The 20,514-nt window shown below is 45.1% G+C and overlaps 1 protein-coding gene across 2 annotated transcripts in view; it reads left to right on the top strand.

The window, feature by feature from the left end:
• The window catches only part of LOC102520738 (solute carrier family 22 member 2), a 32,298-nt gene that overhangs the window by 7,032 nt on the left and 4,752 nt on the right, over positions 1-20,514 (top strand). Inside the window, exons 3-10 of one of the 2 annotated variants that reach the window (XM_006178997.3) lie at positions 513-667; positions 2,787-2,955; positions 6,880-6,994; positions 8,647-8,753; positions 10,037-10,251; positions 11,081-11,189; positions 11,694-11,806; positions 14,773-14,872. In XM_006178997.3, the coding sequence (XP_006179059.1) occupies positions 513-667; positions 2,787-2,955; positions 6,880-6,994; positions 8,647-8,753; positions 10,037-10,251; positions 11,081-11,189; positions 11,694-11,806; positions 14,773-14,872 (1,083 nt within the window). The remainder of the gene's footprint in view (positions 1-512; positions 668-2,786; positions 2,956-6,879; positions 6,995-8,646; positions 8,754-10,036; positions 10,252-11,080; positions 11,190-11,693; positions 11,807-14,772; positions 14,873-20,514) is intronic. The other variant, XM_032485292.1, reaches the window with a different exon arrangement.

Here is a 20,514-nt window from a genome sequence, read left to right as displayed (position 1 = left end):
TAAGCCACATGAATGTGCATGCACCAGAGACTGGTTAAATCCATCCAGGGGGCGGCCAGCCAGTGGAATCGTCTCCAAAGAGAAAAAGAACAAAGAAGCTGTTTTTCCTAAAGCAAATGCTCCCAGGTGGGCAGTTTGCTGAGACTGTTGGTGCAAAGACCCGGCTCAAGTGATGACGGAAGCCCCAGACGGGCCCTGGGGGCATTCATCACTGGTGGCCTGAGGAATGGCCCCCTCCCTGCGCACCCTCCACGGTGTGGATCTGAGAGGGGCTCTAGCCTGGGGTGAATGGGGTCATTGTGCTTCCAGTGTACACGCCAGCGCCCTGATGAAAAGTCCTGGCGGGACTGACCTGAAGTCAGGGGCTCTCTTGGTGGGTGTCAATCCGTACCTCCTGAGCCTCCATGATTCGGAGTTAGCCTCCACTTTAGATTTCCGTAACTTCCGTGAACTTTCTACAGCCTCATGAATCTGATCTCATTCTGTTCCCTTTCTTCGTTTTCTCCTGGCAGGTTTGGCCGTAAGCTCTGTCTCTTGATTACAATCCTCATAAACGCAGCGTCTGGAGTGCTCATGGCCGTTTCCCCGACCTACACGTGGATGCTAATTTTTCGCTTGATCCAAGGACTGGTCAGCAAGGCAGGCTGGTTAATAGGCTACATCCTGAGTAAGAACGCTTGCGATTGCAGCCTTGGGGCGAAAGGGACATTGCTGCAAAAATATAGTCAGTCGGGGGCGGGGGGGGGGGGGCAGCTGCCCAGAAAAATGGACTGAGCTTGGAGACAATGTTGATTTCTTTTTTCTGTATCAGAAGAATTTCTAAATTCTTTTCAGTCAACTCATTTTGCATTCCTCTTGTAAAGAAAACAATGAAGCAGAAATGAGGGTAAACATCATGCCTTCCAAATTCTCATGTAACACTTCAGGAATTTTTGTTTTCTGTACCCTGGGGAGTTACATAGAGAGAAAAGTCCAGGCTACCAGGCTATAACAAAGAGAAAATTCAATGATGAGAAATATGTTAGATTTATAAGGGACTTGATAACTTTGAATATATTCAGTCTAGAAACCACAGTGATCTTCAATTTATATGCAAGGAGACTGAGGATGCAGGTGCTGTGGTCAGTCTCAGCCCCTCAGCTAGCCATTTATAGGACCAGGAGTATCGCTGACATCCTACTTGTTAGGAATCAGAGTTACGCTTAAGCTCCATGGATTACAGGAGGATTTTGAATTATGCCAGCACGGCATCTTTAAAATAGTTATTAAGAAGAATTCCCACCATAATTAGATGTTGAGAATTTACTCCATCCTTACCTTCCCTTCGGCCACATTCTAATAGCATCATACAAAGGGAAAAGGACACTGAAATTGAAATAATATTAGCAAATCGCTCATTTCACACGAGAGAACTAGCATATATGTGCTTAAAATATTAAAATATTACCTGGTAAATTTAATCTGTGGAGTCCTGTGAGATAAAGAGGAGATGGTGCTTAACACTCCCACGTGCCTGCCGGGGTAGTCACCTGATCTATGTCTGGACAACAAAGGAATTCATGTACGCAGTTATCCGATGAGAACTTTGGTTTCTAGAACACATGACTTGTAGAAATATGTAGAGTTTGATTGTATAAATTTGAATCTTAGCTTTCTCCCATTAACGTCTCTCCAGTCCTTCTGAATATCCTGAAGTGTACCTGCCACGCCCCCTCTGTCTACCTGCCACCCCCAGACCTCACCTGTGACTCCAACCACTTTAAAAGACAGACTTTTCTATTTATTGAGCATGTACATAATTTCCCTTAACTCTCTTTTTAAATACTTTTGGATAATTCACAGTAATTTATAGAAATAATTTTAGAGTGCATTTCTATTTGGCTTGCAGATCACTGAAGTCTTTAACATGATTTCCAGACATTTAAGGCAAAAACTCTGTGGTTCATTGAATATCTGGAATCTCAATTCTAGTGTCTGTGATAGCGAAATGACTATTTTCTGAATCCGTGTACCACAGACTGCATGCATCTGTCCTGACGTAGTCATGGGATGGAGAAGGCTGATTATTATGCCATGTGCAGTGTTATGCCAATAAGCCAGCTCTTGGCAAATAAAAAGCCCTCATTCATAGTGTTTTCCAGTTTCTAAGTTGTGAATACTCTCACCACTACTGATTTTAAGTTACCAATGGGTTAAAAACCAGCTTGCAAAATTTGTTATTCTCAGAAATTTTGCAAGCTAGTTTTTAAATCAGCTTTTGCAAGCCAGTACTAACCATCTCCAGTCAGCCTGGAAACCTGTCACTAGGTTTTTATACACATTTACACATATTAACCGGATTGCCAAGAAAATGTTTAACTCGTGGAAGAGAACAAGTTATATCGAGCTGTTCATTTACATGAAAACCATCTACAATCTAAATTCAGTGTTTCACTTACTCATCTTGAATTATCACTGCTTTTTTTGCCCTAAATCAAAATTTTGCATGTATCTGAAATACAATTGCATTTGCCCTTGAGATTATTCTGTAAATCAGATGGTTTGCTCATGTTGGCAGGACCTTCACCCCATGTAATGTGGGATTATAAGATTTTACATTACTTAACACAACAGCAAGAATTATAACAAAATAGTCCCCAAAGACATTTTAAAATTTTCAGAGAGCTGTGTAGAAAATTCTAGAATTTGGACTACTTTTCTGAGGTTGGCATTCTGGTTTCCCCATAGCTGGATGGCCAACCCACTGTTGGACTGACTTGCACTGACCGTTTAGGGTCTCTCTGCAGTTACAGAGTTTGTCGGGCTGAGCTATCGGAGAACAGTGGGGATTTTTTACCAAGTGGCCTTCACCGTTGGGCTCCTGGTACTTGCTGGGGTGGCATACAGACTTCCGCACTGGAGGTGGCTTCAGCTGACGGTGACTCTGCCCAACTTCTGCTTCTTGCTCTATTACTGGTAAGTCCATGTAGAACAAAAAGGAAATAAGCTGACATGTTTATGTCACTAAAAAGGCTGTCTTCCCCAACACACATCATCCTTCCAGCCTAAGGTTTTCTTCACTCTTCTGTGTCACAGGAGACCCAGGTCCATGTTTCACGGATAAAGATCACAAGCTTCAACCTGTCTTCCCCTCTGGAAATCAAATGTCCTTTCACTCTGAGCTTCAGAGTTTTATGACTTGCATCTCACATATTCACATTATTTATGTGGTGTTTAAATTAGCTTCTAGAGGCCATGAAACCCTTTGAAGAGATTGACAATATTACTGTTCTGATTCCGCCCCTCACAACAAACTTCAGGATAGATAGAGAAGGTGAAGTATGATACTTTTGTCACCACTTCCTACATCCATGCCCAAAGCAGACATCCCCAATCAATCACAGCAGCCTTCATCCCAGATAAGGCCAGCACGGCACCCCAGACAGACCGCACCAATCAATCAGAGTTACCAGGGCAACTGAAATATGTCTGTCACCCCTGCCCAAGGGAAACGTGGAAAGCAGTAGAAACAGCAGACACTGTCAGAAACCCCTAACGCAAGGTTACCTGAAAACGAAGCAAGACAGATGCTGGATAATCAACCAAATCCTTCTCCTATGCAAAAACCCACTCATTCCGTTCCTGGATACATACCTACCTGTCCTCCCCAGAGCTGTCTTGTCTGAGAACTAAACATCTCAACCCTTCCCAGGAAGCCTGTTTCTCCTCCAAAAGCCAGTAAAATTCTGAGAGTCATCCGTAACTCCACCCCTGTATCCTTTCTACCTTCTATACATCTCTGAATCCACCTCCCTTTTTTTCCTATTCTCATTAGGAATTCATTATTTCTTGCCTTGATTGCTGGGATAGGCCATAACTGGTCTCTTTGGCATTAGCTTTACCATCTAACCCACGCCTCACTGCATTGTAAACATCCACTTCTGCCATGTTGCTCTCCAGAATAAGTCTTCCAATAGTTTTACTCTCCTCAGAATGAAAACCTAGTGCTTTAGCACGACAGAAAAGGTCCACCTGTTATCCAAGTTCTGACCACCTCGGAAGCACCTTCCTTCCACTTTCACTCAGGAGAGTCAAATTTGATTTTCTTACATTTCTACAAGCTCCCCTCAATAGGACTGCATTTTCCAAAGATCGCTCAAGGTGAAGAGTAGAAAACAACTGTTTTAGGGGAAGAATGGAGGCAAAGAGATCAGATAGGAGACTGTTGTCAGCATCCTTGCCAGAGGGGACCAGGGCCTGAATTTAGACAGAAGTTGTGGGTGTGATGAGGAAAACTTATAAACAACTTTAATAAGGTGTCAGTGGCAGAGCTTGGTGATAGACTAAATGTGGAGGTTTAGAGGGAGGAGGTGCCTAGTGGATGGCACCCAGAGGGTAGGCTTGGGCGTCTGCGTGTTGTTCAGAAATGAGGACCAGAGAAGGAGGAGCGGGTTTGGAAGGAATGCTGGGAGATTGGACATGGCGAATCTGAGATGCTGGAAGGGCACCAACGTGCAGACATCCAGATGTAATCAAACTGAAAGATGAGGAAATCAAGCACAGTTCACGTTTGTTGTCACTATGGGATGGCTAAGATCACTCAGAGGAAGTGAACGGGGCCAGGAGCGGAAGGGGATGGGGCAGAACACCAGAAAACAACAGTTTTTGAAAGCCAAGCTGAGGACGAGGAACTGAGATGGAAGAAGAGTGAGGTGGCACCAGTGGCGAGAAAGGAGGAGTTACCGGGGCCGAGGGGCGTGGAAGTCACGGGAGGAGGGACCTGTGCAAGCCCCACCCTCTTTGAAGCCAACTCTGGTCAGCCTGTCCAGGCAGGGCCTCTGTCCCCTGCCCGGTGGCATTGTGCACAAGCCTCTATAATCTCACCTTTCACTGTTTGTTGGGGTCAACTCTTCATTTGACATTGCATGACTGGACTGTCTGTCCCGGTGGGCTGTCAGCTCTTAGAGGTCAGATAACATTAGGGATCCTCTGGACCAGTTTCCTGTCTGGGACAGGAGTCCCACAGCAAGGGCCCCAGTGGGTGACTGTCCAGCCTCTGCTCGAACACTCATGGATAACACTTTATCATCAAGCAAACCATTTCACTCTAGAACCCAAAGCTCAGGATCAAGAGACTGTTCACTGAGCAAGAGTTCACATCCCCATCAAGTTTATCCAGATTTCCTAATTCTGCACGTACAGCCTCAAAAAATTACCTTAATTTCTATTCTGCCAGGCAGTTCTTTAACTGTTTTGATATGCCTCCAAGAGTCCCTCGAGACTTTCCACTCTCAGCTAACCATCTCCACTTCCTAACTTTTCTGACTTACTCCCAAGTCCTTCACCTTCTTGGCTCTTCAGCGCAGGCAACAGTTCATGGCCGGACTGATGCCACTTCCTAAAGTGTGGGCACCAAGTGTGAACTAGAAAAATTGCCCTGCAACGTCACAGGGAGAGATTCCATGTAGTGAGCTGGGGACTGACTGCCTCTGAGCACCACACACTTCTGTTCCTGATGTGGAGTCTTTTTTTTTTTTTTAGTTTTTTTAAATTGATGCATAGTCAGTTACAACATGTCAGTTTCTGGTGTAGAGCACAATGTCCTTGTCACGCATAAGATGTTGAGTCTTAACAGAGGAATTGTTCTTTATTCCTCTCTCCATTGCAAGCACCCCCACAAAATATCCATCCTGAGTTTCTCCTGAGCCGCGCCTCTCAAAGCAACCCTTCTCTTCCAGGGGGATGACCCCAACTGGGGCCTTTCTGACTCTTCTTCAGAACTACCAGCAGAGCAGTGCCACCACCTCCTTCCCAAAAGTCCCCTCCTCCCACCTACCCCAAACCTGGCTTCTCAAAGCAAGTGACTATAGTCCTGCTCAAGGATGTTCAGGGGCTCCCCGTGTCCTGCTAGATCAAGTTTAATCTGTGCAGGCTGGCTTTTAAATACTAGTACCATCCGATCTCAAACTCTTACCTCATTCCTTTGGGAGATCAGGTCTCAGAATTTTATATGTATATATTATAATGGATTGGAGCATCCCGGGATTTGGGTATCCACAGGAGTTCCTGGAACTAATTCCTCCATGGATACTGAGGGAGATAGATACATATATATGTATATGTGTATACACATCTTCTTTATTCATTCATCTATTGATGGACACTTGGGCTGCTTCCATATATTGGTTATTGTAAAAAAAAAATTGCTACAGTGAACAAGGGTGAGCATATATATTTTCAAGTCCTTGTTTTTGGGGTTTTTTTGGATAAATAACAAGGAATGGAATTTCTGGATCGTATAGTAGTTCTATTTTTACTTTTTTAAAGGAATCTCCATACTGTTTTTCACTGTGGCTGCACCATTTTACATTTGCACCCACAGTGCAACCCTTTTCTCCACATCCTCGCCAACACTTATTTCTTTTCTTTTTGATAATAGCCATTCTGACAGGCGTGAGATGATATCTTTTTGTGATTTTAATTTGCTTTTCCCTGGTAATTAGTGATGTCAAGCATCTTTTCATGTGCCTGTTGGCCCTCTGTATGTCTTTTTTTTTTTTTTAAGTGCCTAGTCAGATACTCTGCCCATTTTTAAATTGAATTGTTTGGGGAGTGTTTTGCTATTGAGTTGTATGAGTTATTTATATATTTTGGATATTAACTCCTTATCAGAACTATGATTTGCAAATACCCTCTCCTGTTCAGTAAGCTGCCTTTTCATTTTGTTGATGGTTTCCATTGTGGTCAAGCCCCTTCAGGCTTCTATTTCTTTACGGATTCAACCGAACCTCACTGGGTAAGATCCTTCCCAGAAATCTGATTATGACCATTCGGGGGAAGGGGTTCCACAGGGCTTCCCCACCACCTGACAGCACTGATAACACTTGTTCTCTGCCCTAGGTGTGTACCTGAGTCTCCGAGGTGGCTGATCTCCCAGAAGAAAAGTGCTAAAGCCATGAGAATCATTAAGCACATTGCAAAGAAAAATGGAAGATCCCTGCCTGCCTCGCTCCAGGTGAGCCAGCGGCTGAAGCATCCACTCAGGGGACAGTGAAGAAGAGGATTTGGGAAGCCCACTCCCTCTGTACAATAGGAGCTTCCTGTTGTGCTGAGATGTGTGGTTCCCTGGTAGAATATTTTAAGCTGATGGAAAACATAAAACTAAAAGGAAACCGAAAACCACTTACACATCAAGTGAGGAGCTTCTGCCTTGCTCACCTCAAGACTGTGCTGGTCCTCACGCCCTAGTCCCCGGCATCCTGTTTGCCTGTGTCTGTCGGCATCCTCGGGGAGGGACATCTTCCCCAGAGGGAAGATTCTTCAGACACAAATCATTTCTTAGAATGTTAAAAATTTGGGATAGAGATTATCCCAAAATATTTTAAGCAATCCCCTGCTGCCTTCTTTATTTTTTTCTAATTGAAGTACCGTCAGTTACAATGTGCCAGTTTCTGGTGACCAGCACAATGTCCCAGTCATGCATGTACATACGTATATTCATTTTCATATTCTCTTTCATTGAAGGTTATTATAAGATATTGAACATAGTTCCCTGACCTATACAGAAGAAAATTTTTGAATCCATTTTTATGTATAGTGGCCATAGAAGAAATTACTGCCGTATCCGTTTTCTCTGCATTTAGTGTTTTGCCTTTTGCAGAACTCAGCACTTTCAGTTTAAACCTTTTCGTCTGGCAGGACCTGGAAAAGAGAAAATCAAGCTTATTAGGAAATTCTGTAGAAATAAGAGCAAACCATTTCTGATGAGGCTCTAAGACAGGAGACCTGTAAGAATTTGAGATTCACATGACGTTTAGAATGAGGATTCGGGAACTCAGAGGCCTCTTTTCTTCACTTCCTCTGGTTTCTGGGTGATTGGAATACATAGTTTTTCCCACGAACAATTGGCATAGCAGTGATCTGAGGTTTTAGATCCTCTCAAACTGGCCAGGGATCAAAGCACATGTGGGTCACTGTCTCACCCAAGTTCAGAGTTCGTGTGATGGCAGTGAGTCTGGTCATTGCTGGTCTTCTGGGGATTTCTGCCCCTGGTTCCCTGACCTTCTCACACTGCCAACTGTTGCTTTAGAAGGAGGCAGAGTGGAGCGGTTCTCAAAAGGGCTCTGCTTTCAGAGCCATAGAGATGGAATATTCACCTTCTGTGTTCTTCTAGAGCGGGCTTCTCAATTCTGCACCCAGGACTCGCCTTGTGAACATGCAGATTCGGGTTCAGTCTGGCTGGACTGGGGCCAGAGATGTTTCATTCTCACGAGCTCCAGGCAATGCTGACGCTGGTCTGAGTCCCAGGGTCTCAGAGCACAGCCTCCTGACCGTTGAACCACACACAGTCCGAGTGGGCAGAGGAGGCGTGTCAGTGTCAACCCTCCGGGCTGTTGGGCTGGCTCCCCCCCTGTGCTTTTATCAACGGTGCGTGAGTTACCTCCCTTCTCTGTGGTGCAGCTTCCTCTTCTGTGAAATGGGGTGAAAACATAGAACCTAACTTGTGGGGTTGCTGGAACAACGAGGTGAGCAGATGTGTGTGAAGGGCTTAGCTCGTCCTGGACGCGCAATACTCACTCAGAACTTGTGAGGCATTCTCGTCGTCCCTGGGTGACAGGGACACCAACAGTAAATATACAAAGCCCTTCCTGTTGTTTCTATTCTTAGAGCCTCCGACCCGATGAGGAAGTTGGCGAGAAGTTGAACCCTTCATTTCTTGACTTGGTCAGAACCCCTCAGATAAGGAAACACACTTTGATCTTGATGTATAACTGGTGAGGAATACTTTTCACTTTGCAATCGCTCCAAATTCTTTTCACTCCAATTATCCACATAAAGGGAGGAACCAAGGGTAACTTCAAAGCCTAGCCTGTGTCCAGTTAGCATCAGTGGTGGATGGCAGGGGGGCTCGCTGATAGCAGGTTTTCCTGAAATCATTTTTCTCGGGAGTGTTGAATTCAGCCTACAATCCCAACATATACATCACTACATTCTCAACCCTGGCTTTGCCTTAGAATCACGTGGGAGATTATAAAATACCAAAGCTTCCCCACAAGGATACGGTTTAATTGGTCAAGAGAAGGACCCAGGAACCAATACTTTTTCAATTCTCCAGGTGATTCTATACGTAGCCCAAACAAAGTGAATGATTATGAGTGTAGCTAGAGCTCTCCTGATGGTGCTAGGCTGACAAAGAAATGGCTTTTTCTTTTTCTTTTTCTTTTCCGCCTGGAGAAAATGAATAAACATCCGAAGAAGAATAAACCGTAAGAATAATCCACTGGCTCCACAGTCCAGTAACTGAAGCTTGTCCTCACCGTGTGCAGGCTGCCCTGTGGGCTCCCACCAGCCCTCTTCGGTGGAGCAGACTTTCTCTCCGTCTGCAGCATCTCTGGGATGACTCACACCAGCCAAAGGGAGAGCCACAATCACTCACAAAAGCAAAGCTCGTCAGGGATTAATTTAGCAGCCTCCGCAACATTACGTGTGAAATGCATCAGTGAAGTTCCACCTCATTATCCTTCCTTCCTTTTCTGGATAATTGTGACTCTTGCTGATTATCCCCATCTTCTCCATTACAATGAACACTTTTAGTCAACAAAACTAGAAACATCATCAAAATGTTGTTTGTATCACGTCGGAATACAAGTCATCAGGAAGTGGGGGCTCTACTCATTTGGGAATTTGGTACCCGTCTGGTCTCCCAGTTTCCTAAAATTTGGATTGAATAGTCATTCCTTGTGATTTTGATGGTACTGGAAGACCACAGAGAGGAATTATTAACAACCACTAATAACCTGATTCACTTTTATTCAATAAGTCACTCTAGTAAGACGCCCCTTCTTGCCTTTCGGTTTCGCCAGGGAATGTAGTCCTGCCTCTTCCCCTTTCCTGGGCCCAGGGTCACAGCCAACCACCAGAGTGGGTCAGGTAGAATGAAAGCAGTGAAATCGAGGGGAGAGCAACGAGGAGATGACAGAGAGAGGTGGCCTGCGATCAGCCGCTCGGGTCTTTGCTCGTGGTGCTTGGCTTGACCCGAGCTCTCCTCTCTGCTCAGGTTCACCAGCTCTGTTCTCTACCAGGGCCTCATCATGCACATGGGCCTCGCCGGGAGCAATATCTACCTGGATTTCTTCTACTCTGCCCTGGTTGAGTTCCCAGCCGCCTTCATCATCATCCTCACCATTGACCGCATAGGTCGCCGGTATCCGTGGGCTGCAGCAAATATGGTGGCAGGGGCAGCCTGTCTAGCCTCGGTTTTTATCCCTGAGGGTAAGAATGGGGTCCTGTCTTCCAAGGCCCTGAGCAGCAGGGGTGTCACGGCCCTCTGATAGGAGGACCGTGTAATTTACCATCCAAGTCGATTTGGAAAGAAGGAATGCAGTATCTGGGGCCTTCCTGAGCCAACCCATACGGCCACTCTGCCTTTAAGAACAGTCACGCCCAACGGTTGCCCGATGTAATATTCTCACGCCCGCTGGTTCTCTGATGTAATGTAACAAGAGAGCCTGGGCGGACCCGGGCTGCAGCCCACCAAGCTGGCCCAGAGCAGACAGCACGGGCTTGGGGGCAAGCAGCCCCAGCACGATAATCTTATTCCATCATTTCCTTGACCTCCCTGCAGAATAAAGGAGAAAACTGAGATAAATGCTGTCCATGAATGACTCTTCAGTTCCTTTCTTTCCTCTTAAAATGCTTTCTCAGTGAAGGGGAGCAAAAACCTGTGTAACAGAATCCTATTACCAACACGGGGCTTTTTGTAATCTTTCAATTATTAGCAACTATTTTTAACATGTCCGTATCTTGCTATTTCTTTTGGGCGACCTCTGTAGACTAACATGGGCGCCGCTTTGGAAGCTGGGGTAAGTCTGCTGTCACTCATGACTGAGAGCTAAAGGGTGGAGAGTGCCAGAGCTGTGTTTGAGGTTGAAACAGACGTGGGGAACTTTGCTGGATTTTCTTGAGACTCTAGAGGAACCGATTGTGCATTCTTGTTCCCTTCTGGAGGGCACACGTTCTCCTTGCGAAGCCCTCTCTGGAGCCCTGTTCTGAGACCAGGGGGCATGCACAGCATGTGTAAGTGATGTGTTTCTCCTCTCAGATCTACTGTGGCTGAGAGTTACAGCCGCGTGCTTGGGGCGAATGGGAATTACAATGGCCTACGAGATGGTTTGCCTGGTCAACGCCGAGCTGTACCCCACGTTCATCAGGTGAGTACCTTTTCCTCAGCGTGAAGAGGGCAGTTGGGACGTTTATTTACTGATGAGAACAACCCCAGGTGCCAGCAGAAGACCCCTGCCTTTTCAAAAGACAGGATAAGGGAGGATGAGAACATTTCACGGCAGCAGCCAGCCGCACCTCACACTTGCAGGCTGGGGTAAAACACAGAAGCCGTGTGATGAGAACAGAAGAGATGGAATTGCCAGAGGGCTTACCAACTGGCCACGGGAGGGAGCGGTCAGAAGCGACCCAAACACAGAACGGAGCAGGGGAGCCAGGCGATGGCAGTAAAAAGTGAAAATGCCCCCAATTAAAAGTCTTCAAGAAACTTAACATAAAACAAGTGCAACAGAACATGGATGGAATTAGCATGAACGTTTTCTTTCCATTCACACACATTTTAATGATTTGGGGGAGTATCTATTCACGGCGGGGTGGGAGGTAACCACTGTACTGTGACAAGTAAAAAGTTACACTAGTTTCCTCCATTTCAGGAACCTTGGGGTCCTCGTCTGCTCCTCCATGTGTGACGTCGGTGGCATCATCACGCCTTTCCTGGTCTACCGGCTCACTGGCATCTGGCATGAGCTCCCGCTGGTGGTTTTTGGTAAGAAAACCTCAGAGACGCCTTTGAATGATAACCTATTTTTCTAGGGGCTCCATTTTTCTACCTCAAAGTAGGCTTCATGCCTATAAGTAACTAGTAAATATGCCCAGTAATCGGTCCTATTGCTGTGTATTACTAATAGTGTTAGCAGCCAGTGGTACTCAGTTATGGGAACCCACTAGGACTCATGCCCATTGAGGTGCAAAGTCAAGGGAGAGTGAGATGAGGCTCCCCCTGAGGAAGCTCCTCTCTTCTCACTGATTTCCGCCCTCCTAGGGTCTCTTTGTCCAAGACTTAACTCTTCCTGCCTCTTCTGCGAGGAAACATTCAAACTCTTTTACTTCATCACTTCAAAGAAAGGTGGTTAAAATTTTGCAAAGGTCAATTTCAAAACCCAGGGGAAATGAAGATCCAGATTAAGAAAATGCATTAGCACAACGGGAACAGCCGGGCTGGTGTGGGGCATCCCCGTGCTCAGAGTCCTCAGCAGTTAGATTTGAGGAGCTGGAGCACAGCACCTCCCTCTGACCTTCAAGGATGTAGCAATGCTGAGCCCGCCCCTCCCTGACCAGGCTGCAGGATAGAAGATGGGGGACAAATCTAATGATGAACACGTGCTGGACGCGAAGTCTGAAAGCTGTGGATGGGGACTGGGAGTCCTGGGCACTTCCGGTCACCCAGCATCCATTCCTTTCCCCACGTGGTAGACCAGAGGATGGAGCCTCTCCACCGCATCCACATGGACACATCTCCAGATTCACACACACAACAGCCACCTTCTCAACGTTCGCCCAGATCCTTGATGCACCCATTTCAGTCTTCTCTAGGACTCATTCTGAGCCTTTCTTTTAATTTGACAAAAATGTAATACTTTTCCCCATGGGCATACCAGACTTGCTTCATGTTGGGGGTGGAGTGGGGAGGAAAAGCCTCTCTCAGACACACGCCCGCCCAGGGGACAGCAGATGGCTGTGCTCCTGGTACTGTGCATTGTCATACACAAGTGTCTCCGCTCTTTCCTTCTTCACAAGGGATTTGTGAGGGGGACATCTTTCCACTGCTATAGGTCTGCCAGCCAAAGTTCCAAACCGTTGACAGAACTCACCCTCAAAACAGACCCAATGAATTTCTCCACATTCCAACTTAAGAACAACAAGAAAGCCAGAGCTGATAGATCACGAGCTCTTTATCTTGAGATGATCATGCTTTGGCCACAGTGGCTGGCACTGCCCCAGATTCCTTCCTTCCTCGCTCAGCGCTGGCTGAGGGGCCTGACCCCAGGGCCCCCTTTCCATCTTGGGACGCGCCGTCCCCCTTCCACCTCAGTCCCTGCCGCGCCCCTAGGTGGGCAGTGAGTGACTCATGGCTCAGCGGCCTACTTCTGAGTAGAGTACAGATACTCCGTGTTTCTCTAAGTACCATTTGACAAAGAAATGCACAGGCCAGACCCAGAGGAACCAGTGCTGTCCCTTTCTTGGGTCTTACGTCCCCTTGAGAAGATAAAGAATTTTACCTGCATTTCAACGTTTGAAGCAAACTCAAAGACAATTCCCAATTTCATATTTACTGACAGTTTCATCTTCTTCTCTCCCCAACCTTTAATCTGAGTAGGTAGCAGGAGGCTAAACTAACAATTTTACACCTTAACTTCTTTCCCTTTCTTTTCACACAGTAATAACGTGCTAATTGTGCTCTTGAAATAGCCAGAAACAGTCCTCTAGTAGCCTGAAAATCAACAAATCAACACGTTGGAAAATCCTGATTGAAAGAGTACTGGAAAGATTAATAAGAAACATCCTAGTTTATTAGGCCCATCCTTGCAAATATAAAATACTAAACAGATTATAGTTTGATTAATATATTTTTTCCCAAACACTTGCTTCAGAGAATCAAAGCCAGTTGAATATGTTTCTTGTTGGCATGAGTTACAACCACGTGAATCTTTAGAGGGTGGGAAGTTCTTGAGAGGTTCGCTATTTAGTTCCTCCCAAGTACCAGGCACTTTTCTAAGCCCTTAACAAATGTGAATTCATTTCAGCCTCATGACGAGTCTTTGAGATGGAGACATCACCCTGCTTTCTGTAGAGGAGTCTGGAGCAGCAGGGAGGTCACAGGACTTCTCAGGGCTCTGAGACCAGCATGCAGGGTATCCGGACCAGACTCAGGTGCCCAGAGTTCTAGCCAGTGCCCTGAACCACTGTGTGCCGTGGCCTGTATTTCTCGCAGTTTTAAGGGTGCAAAAATGGAGTCCAGCATGTATTTTTCAAAACCCCAAAAAGAGTGAAGAACCCACATCCTGCTTCCTGTATCCTTTTATAGAAAAACATATAAATCTCAAAACTGAATGGGAATTTAGAGAAAGAAAAACCTTACAATCTCAAAACTTTCATGGGAATTTAGAGAAACAAAACACCCTAATGTTTACTACTATACACCCTCCTCCCCGGCATATGCAAAAAAATCACAGCTGGAGACACAGAAAAAAGGAATTTATCCAACACCTGAATCAGAACTAAAAACCTGGCTCACCTGTTTAATGCTGTTGTGCAGTAACACATGATTCATTGCTTTTATTTACTGATTATGATCCAAGTTTCGGGCCCATTTTCATTGCCAAGTGCTTGATATTGGCAGGGTTATATTCTTCCTTTTCTTAGCATTGAGGTTTTTTTCAGAGTTATTTTCTAACTCCGAAGGATCTTAATATTGTGGTAATGTCCTCTAGCCGAGAATAACTGTGACTCAAAATGTTAAGTATTTCATTACCCTATAAGGAATTGCAATCCATCGGACTTGGGAATGGGCAAAATATTTATGATGGAGAACAGGGCAGTCAGCGATGGCAAAGGAATCTGAAAGTATAGGAGATCACCAAAAAAAATTTTTTTATAAGAAATAAGGGGGGTTCTAATTTTAGAGTCAGCATGCTTCAGTTCGGAATGTGATTTGCGTCTGTTTGGCTTCAGCGGTGGTTGGCTTGGTTGCCGGAGGGCTGGTGCTGTTGCTTCCAGAGACCAAAGGGAAGGCTTTGCCAGAGACCATTGAAGAAGCTGAAAACATGCAGAGGTAGGCAGTTGGGATTCCCAAGTGAGCTGTTCAATCCATGTTTTGGGAAAACTCTGCAGCCAGTTGGAAAGAAAAATGAGGTTCAACCTATACGTCACACCATACACTGAGCTCAATTCAAATGAAATCAAAGTGAATCTAACATGTCCAAAAAAAGAACCAGTAAAATAATGAATACTATGGGAGAATACCTTTATCCTTTCATAGTGAAGACGGTCGTTAAAATTTGACCCCCAGTGTCCAGGACTCATGAAAAAAAAAGTTTGCCTTCATAAAAATTTAAATTTCTTCATTGAAAAACTATCATAACTTTAAAAAAAAAACCAAAAAACTAATTTAGAGAAAGTATTTACTCCTCCATAAAGGGCTAATTTTCCCAATATATAAAGAGTGCTAACAAATTCACAAGTGCAACTGCTCAGTAGAAAAAAAGTGGCCAAAGGACTTGAACAGATAATTTAGCAAAAAAAAAAGATTCAAACAGCTTTCTAATGTATTAAAATATGCTCAGTCTCCTTCATAGTAAGAGAAGTGCAAAATTAACACCACACTAATACCCACTAGGATTGTCAAAGAGCACACTCCTTGGTAACGTAGAGTTGACCTTTGAAGAACGCAGGGGTTAGGGGTGCTGCCCCCCAGTGCAGTCAGGAATCCATATATAACTTTCAACTCCCCACAAACTTAACTGCCGGTACCCTGCTGCTGACCAGAAGCTCACATATAGCATAAAGTCGATTAACACATATTTTATATGTTAAATGTACTATATACTGTATTCTTGCAATTAAGTAAGCTAGAGAAAAGAAAATATTACTAAGAAAATCATAAGGAAAAGGAAATACATTTATAGCACTCTCCTCTATTTACTGATTCCAGAAGTTTATGTCATCTGTTTAGAAGATGAATTGTCTGTTGGTACCTACAGTAATATTGCCTTACATGCTATAAAACACTGTAGATGTTACATGTATTACTGACACTTGACATCAAAAATGAAAAGATAATGTGAAAAAGAAATTCATATCTATTTACAGATATAATGACCCACATGTTGATAACGAAATGACAATAAGATTGCTTTATGGTCACCTGGTGTAACTGATACAATTGCTTCACAGTAGCCTGGCCTAGACAGTAATGAATGAATTGTTATGAAATTTTTATGGCATAGAGTGTTACAACCATAGTCATAATATAGTGTTGGAAACATCATTTCATTTTTTTAAAACCCATGTACGTATGATGATAGTCTGATATGCAGTTTCTTCAGTACAGGGGAGATTGGCATACTGTGTGGTAACGTTAACTCTCTGAAAGCAAAGTTACAACACAGTAAGAAAATGAACACATTATTAATTTTATATTCTATATCACTCACCTTAAGCCCATGTAACGATAGACTAATATCTACATCTACTTTATGCATTCATGACATACTTCACTTTTGCTTAATTTTTTTAATGTCTCTAGGCTACATGGTTCATCTGCAAGTTTTTTCAAACTGTTACAAATCTCCAAAATTTTTTCTAATATATTAACTGAAAAAAGCCCACATATAAGTGGGCCTGGGCAGTTCAAATGTGTGTTGTTCAAGGGTCGACTGCACCATGTGGGGAACTAATTGGGGAAACAACTGGGGGAACAGGTGGTCTGCATTGCCAGGAGGACAGATTTAAAACCTCTATGAAGGGCAATGTGACAACAGTATCCAAATTATAAATGTGCACGTCTTTTTACCTAGCATTTCCACACTACTAGGAATTTGCATGTGCAAAATGGCGTTATGTCCAGGATTATTCAGAAAGCAACTTTTTATGTAATGAAAGATTGGAAACAACACAAATGCCCATTGTTGGGAGACCAGTTATATCAAGTATGGTATCTCATTCCATAGCCATTAAAAAGAATGAGGCAGCTTGATGTACGCTGGTAAGTTTTCCTAGATATATTATTAATGGGGAAAAAGCAAAACAGAGGAAGGTACATGTTCTATCATTTGTGTACAAAGAGCAAAAAACATATGCATTAAATATACACACAGTTTTCTTGTATCTCTGGAAGAACATGCACAACATTATTGTCTACGGAATTGGGTGACGACGGGATACAGGTGGGAGGGCAACTTTTCAGCGCCTACCTTTTTGTACTTTCTGAATACATATGCACCTATTCAATAAGCAACCTTAAAATTCTAAATAAAGAGAAATATATGTGACACACTCCTCATAAATTTGTTTATGTGGTACGCTTGGATATTTCTATTTATTTTATCCATTCTCCTTCTCCATTTTCGGCCCATTGGTTTCGTGAACTGAGCTGAATTGTATTCATGCTACAAACCCTTCTCACTGAACATACTCAGTACTTGGGCAAACGTCATGGCAGAAGAATCACAAGGGCCTGAGGCTTTTCCTAAGCTTGCGGCTTAGAGTTGGAAGAGGCTTTGAATTCAGCCAGAGGTCACACACTGGCAGCCCACAGGACACCAGGATCTCAAGGGCTGTGCTTGGCCCACATGCTGCTTTTTTAAAGTGGGAAATTCCACATAAACTGAATTTCCAGAATCTGTTTTTAAAAGGAAAAAAGTCAGAGAACTAGGTAACACTGAGCAGGCACCTCCTCCTGTTGACAATTTACAGGAGCTGAGCCATCCCTCAGCTCTTTGAAGGACACGCCCACTGGAAGTGGTCACAAGCCCACCTTCCCTACATCCTCTGCCTGGTACCCATCCGCTCAGTGCACGTAGACACTTGCGTTTGAGATCCTTGACCTCGATTAACCCCATGCCGCCACCTCATTTCAGCTTCCCATGTGTGTGCGTGCCTCCCCTTGAGGGCAGAGACTCCAGCCCCTTTAAAGCAGTACCGGGCCCACACAGAGCAGGTGCTCACCAGAGAGCTGTGGGATAAACGCGCCGTTCCTTCCACAGCATCACTGAGGGAGTTCCCCCCGGGGTCTTCCCAGTCAGCCCCGAACACAGGAAGGCAGTAATACCTGGGGGCGAGGAGCAAGGGCTGCAGAGTCTGACAGGCCGAGTCCTCACTTTTCCTACCCTGTGGCCCTAACTCCTCTAAGCCTCCAGTTTTTCATCTGTAAATGGGGACCACAGTTCCTTGTCATTGAATTTTTGCAATGATTAAATGAGATCATGTGTCTGGTGCTTAGTAAATGTCCAGTAAACACTGAGATTATTAATGAAGTTTTCACAGCTGTTCTGGAAAACAGGAAAATATGCACTCAGGTGATTCATTGGGAATCAGATTTTTAAACATATGCTGACTGGTTTTGAAAGAAGGAAGTGCAGCTCAGGGACATATGCCTATCTTGAAAGAGTTTTTCATTTTCAACAAGCTGGTTCAAAGTAGGCAAAAGAGGTATTTAAAAGATTATTCCTTTTGTTATTTTATATTCTTGCTGTTTATGCGATCTGCAAAACTTCTATGAAGATTTGCACGTTTCAGTTTTCTGTACCATGTAAGCCAGTTCACTTTTCAAAGACAGAAGACAGATCTGTAAGGCTTAGGGCACGGCAGGAGGAGGGTGTAGGAAGATGGGGACCCAGGCAGAGCTGGTCACAGGCTCCCCCTGCAGAGGAGATGAGGAGGGGCAGCCCACAGGAGGCAGAAGGGCCTGGAGCGGAGCAGACTGACCGAAGTTGGTACCTGGGGTCAGGCTGGCTGTCTCGGGCAGCAGAGCTGCTCCAGGCACAGCGTCCCAGACACTGAGGGAGCCTGCAAGACAGGTAGGGTGGGAGGCCCCACCACCGCCCATGTCTTTCTTGAGTCCATCCTAGCTACAGAGAGTCTTTTGACTTCCTGATGTACCGCTCAGCCTGTTTCCTTTTTTACAAAATCAGGTAACAATAGCTAACATGTCCCAAGAGCTTTCGGTTAGTGCTCTCCGGGCTCTCTTCATGCATCACCTCATTGAATCCTTGCAGCAGCCCTGTGGAATAGGTAGTGTTATTAACCCCATTTGACAACTGAAAACAAACCAAAGCAAGAGAGATTAAAGGACTTGCCCAAAGTCACAGGGCCAGTACGTGACAAGCCAAGGTTCTAGTCCTGGGACCCAGAGGCCAGGGCCCATGGGCACGCCTTGCCTCAGATGGCTGCCTCCCGGGAGGTGCCGTGCAGGGCTGCCTTTGGGGACCAGTCAGCCCCGCCGCTGTGCTTCAGCTGTTGTGTTTCTGTTGTTCTTGTTGCTGTTATTGTTATTGCTGCTGCTGTTGCGGCTGTTGTTGCCATTGCTGCTGCTGCTCTTGGTGCTGCTGTGTTGCGGCTGTTGTTGCCGTTGTTACTGTTGTTGCTGTTTCTGTTGCTGCTGCTGTTGTTGCTGTTGCTGTGACTGCTGTTGCTGCTGCTATTGTTTATGTTGCTGTTGTTGCTTCTGCTGCTATTGCAGCTGCTGTAGTTGCCATTACTGTTGTTGCCATTGCTGTTGTTGCTGTTGCTGCAGTTGCTGCTGCTGTTGTTGTGGCTGTTGCTGCTGCAGTTGCCGTGGCTGCTGCAGTTGCCATTGCTTTTGTTGCTGATGTTGTCGCCATTGCTATTGTTGCTGTTGCTGCAGTTGCCATTGCTTTTGTTGCTGATGTTGTCGCCATTGCTATCGTTGCTGTTGCTGCTGTTGCTGCTGCTGTGACTGCTACTGTTGCTGTTGTTGCTGTTTTTGCTGTTGCTGCTGCTATTGTTCCTGTTGCAGTTGTTGTTGCTGCTGCTATTGCTGCTGCTGTTGTTGCCATTGCTATTGTTGCTGTTGCTGTTGCTGTTGCTGTTGTTGCCATTGCTATTGTTGCTGTTGCTGTTGTTGCTGTTGCTGCTGTTGTTGCCATTGCTGTTGCTGCCATTGTTGCTGTTGTTGCTGTTGCTGTTGTTGTGGCTGTTGTTGCCATTGCTGTTGTTGCCATTGTTGCTGTTGTTGCTGCTGCTGTTGCTATTGGTGTTGCTACTGTTGCTGCTGCTGTGACTGCTGTTGTTGCTGTTGTTACTGTTGCTGCTGCTATTGTTCCTGTTGCTGTTGTTGTTGCTGCTGCTATCGCTGCTGCTATCACTCCTGCTATTGTTGCCATTGCTGTTGTTGCTGCTGTTGCCGTTGCTGTTGTTGCGGCTGTTGTTGCCATTGCTGTTGTTGCCGTTGTTGCTGTTGTTGCTGTTGCTGTTGCTGCTGTTGCTGCTGTTGTTGCCATTGCTGTTGCTGCTGTTGCTGCTGCTGTTGCTGCTGCTATTGTTCCTGTTGCTGCTGTTGTTGCTGCTATTGCTGCTGCTGTTTCCATTGTTGTTGCTATTGCTGCTGCTACTGTTGTTGCCATTGCTGTTGTTGCTGCTGTTGCTGTTGCTGTTGTTGCGGCTGTTGTTGCCATTGCTGTTGCTGCCATTGTTGCTGTTGTTGCTGTTGCTGTTCTTGTGGCTGTTGTTGCCATTGCTGTTGTTGCCATTGTTGCTGTTGTTGCTGCTGCTGTTGTTGCTGTTGCTATTGGTGTTGCTACTGTTGCTGCTGCTGTGACTGCTGTTGTTGCTGTTGTTCCTGTTGCTGCTGCTATTGTTCCTGTTGCTGTTGTTGTTGCTGCTGCTATCACTGCTGCTATTGTTGCCATTGCTTTTGTTGCTGTTGCTGTTGTTGCTGTTGCTGCTGTTGTTGCC

The sequence above is a fragment of the Camelus ferus genome, chromosome 8, assembly GCF_009834535.1.
Source record: "Camelus ferus isolate YT-003-E chromosome 8, BCGSAC_Cfer_1.0, whole genome shotgun sequence".
Lineage (NCBI taxonomy): Eukaryota > Metazoa > Chordata > Mammalia > Artiodactyla > Camelidae > Camelus > Camelus ferus.
The sequence above is the reverse complement of the archived record's forward strand: the minus strand, read 5'-3'. Positions and strand labels throughout refer to the sequence as shown.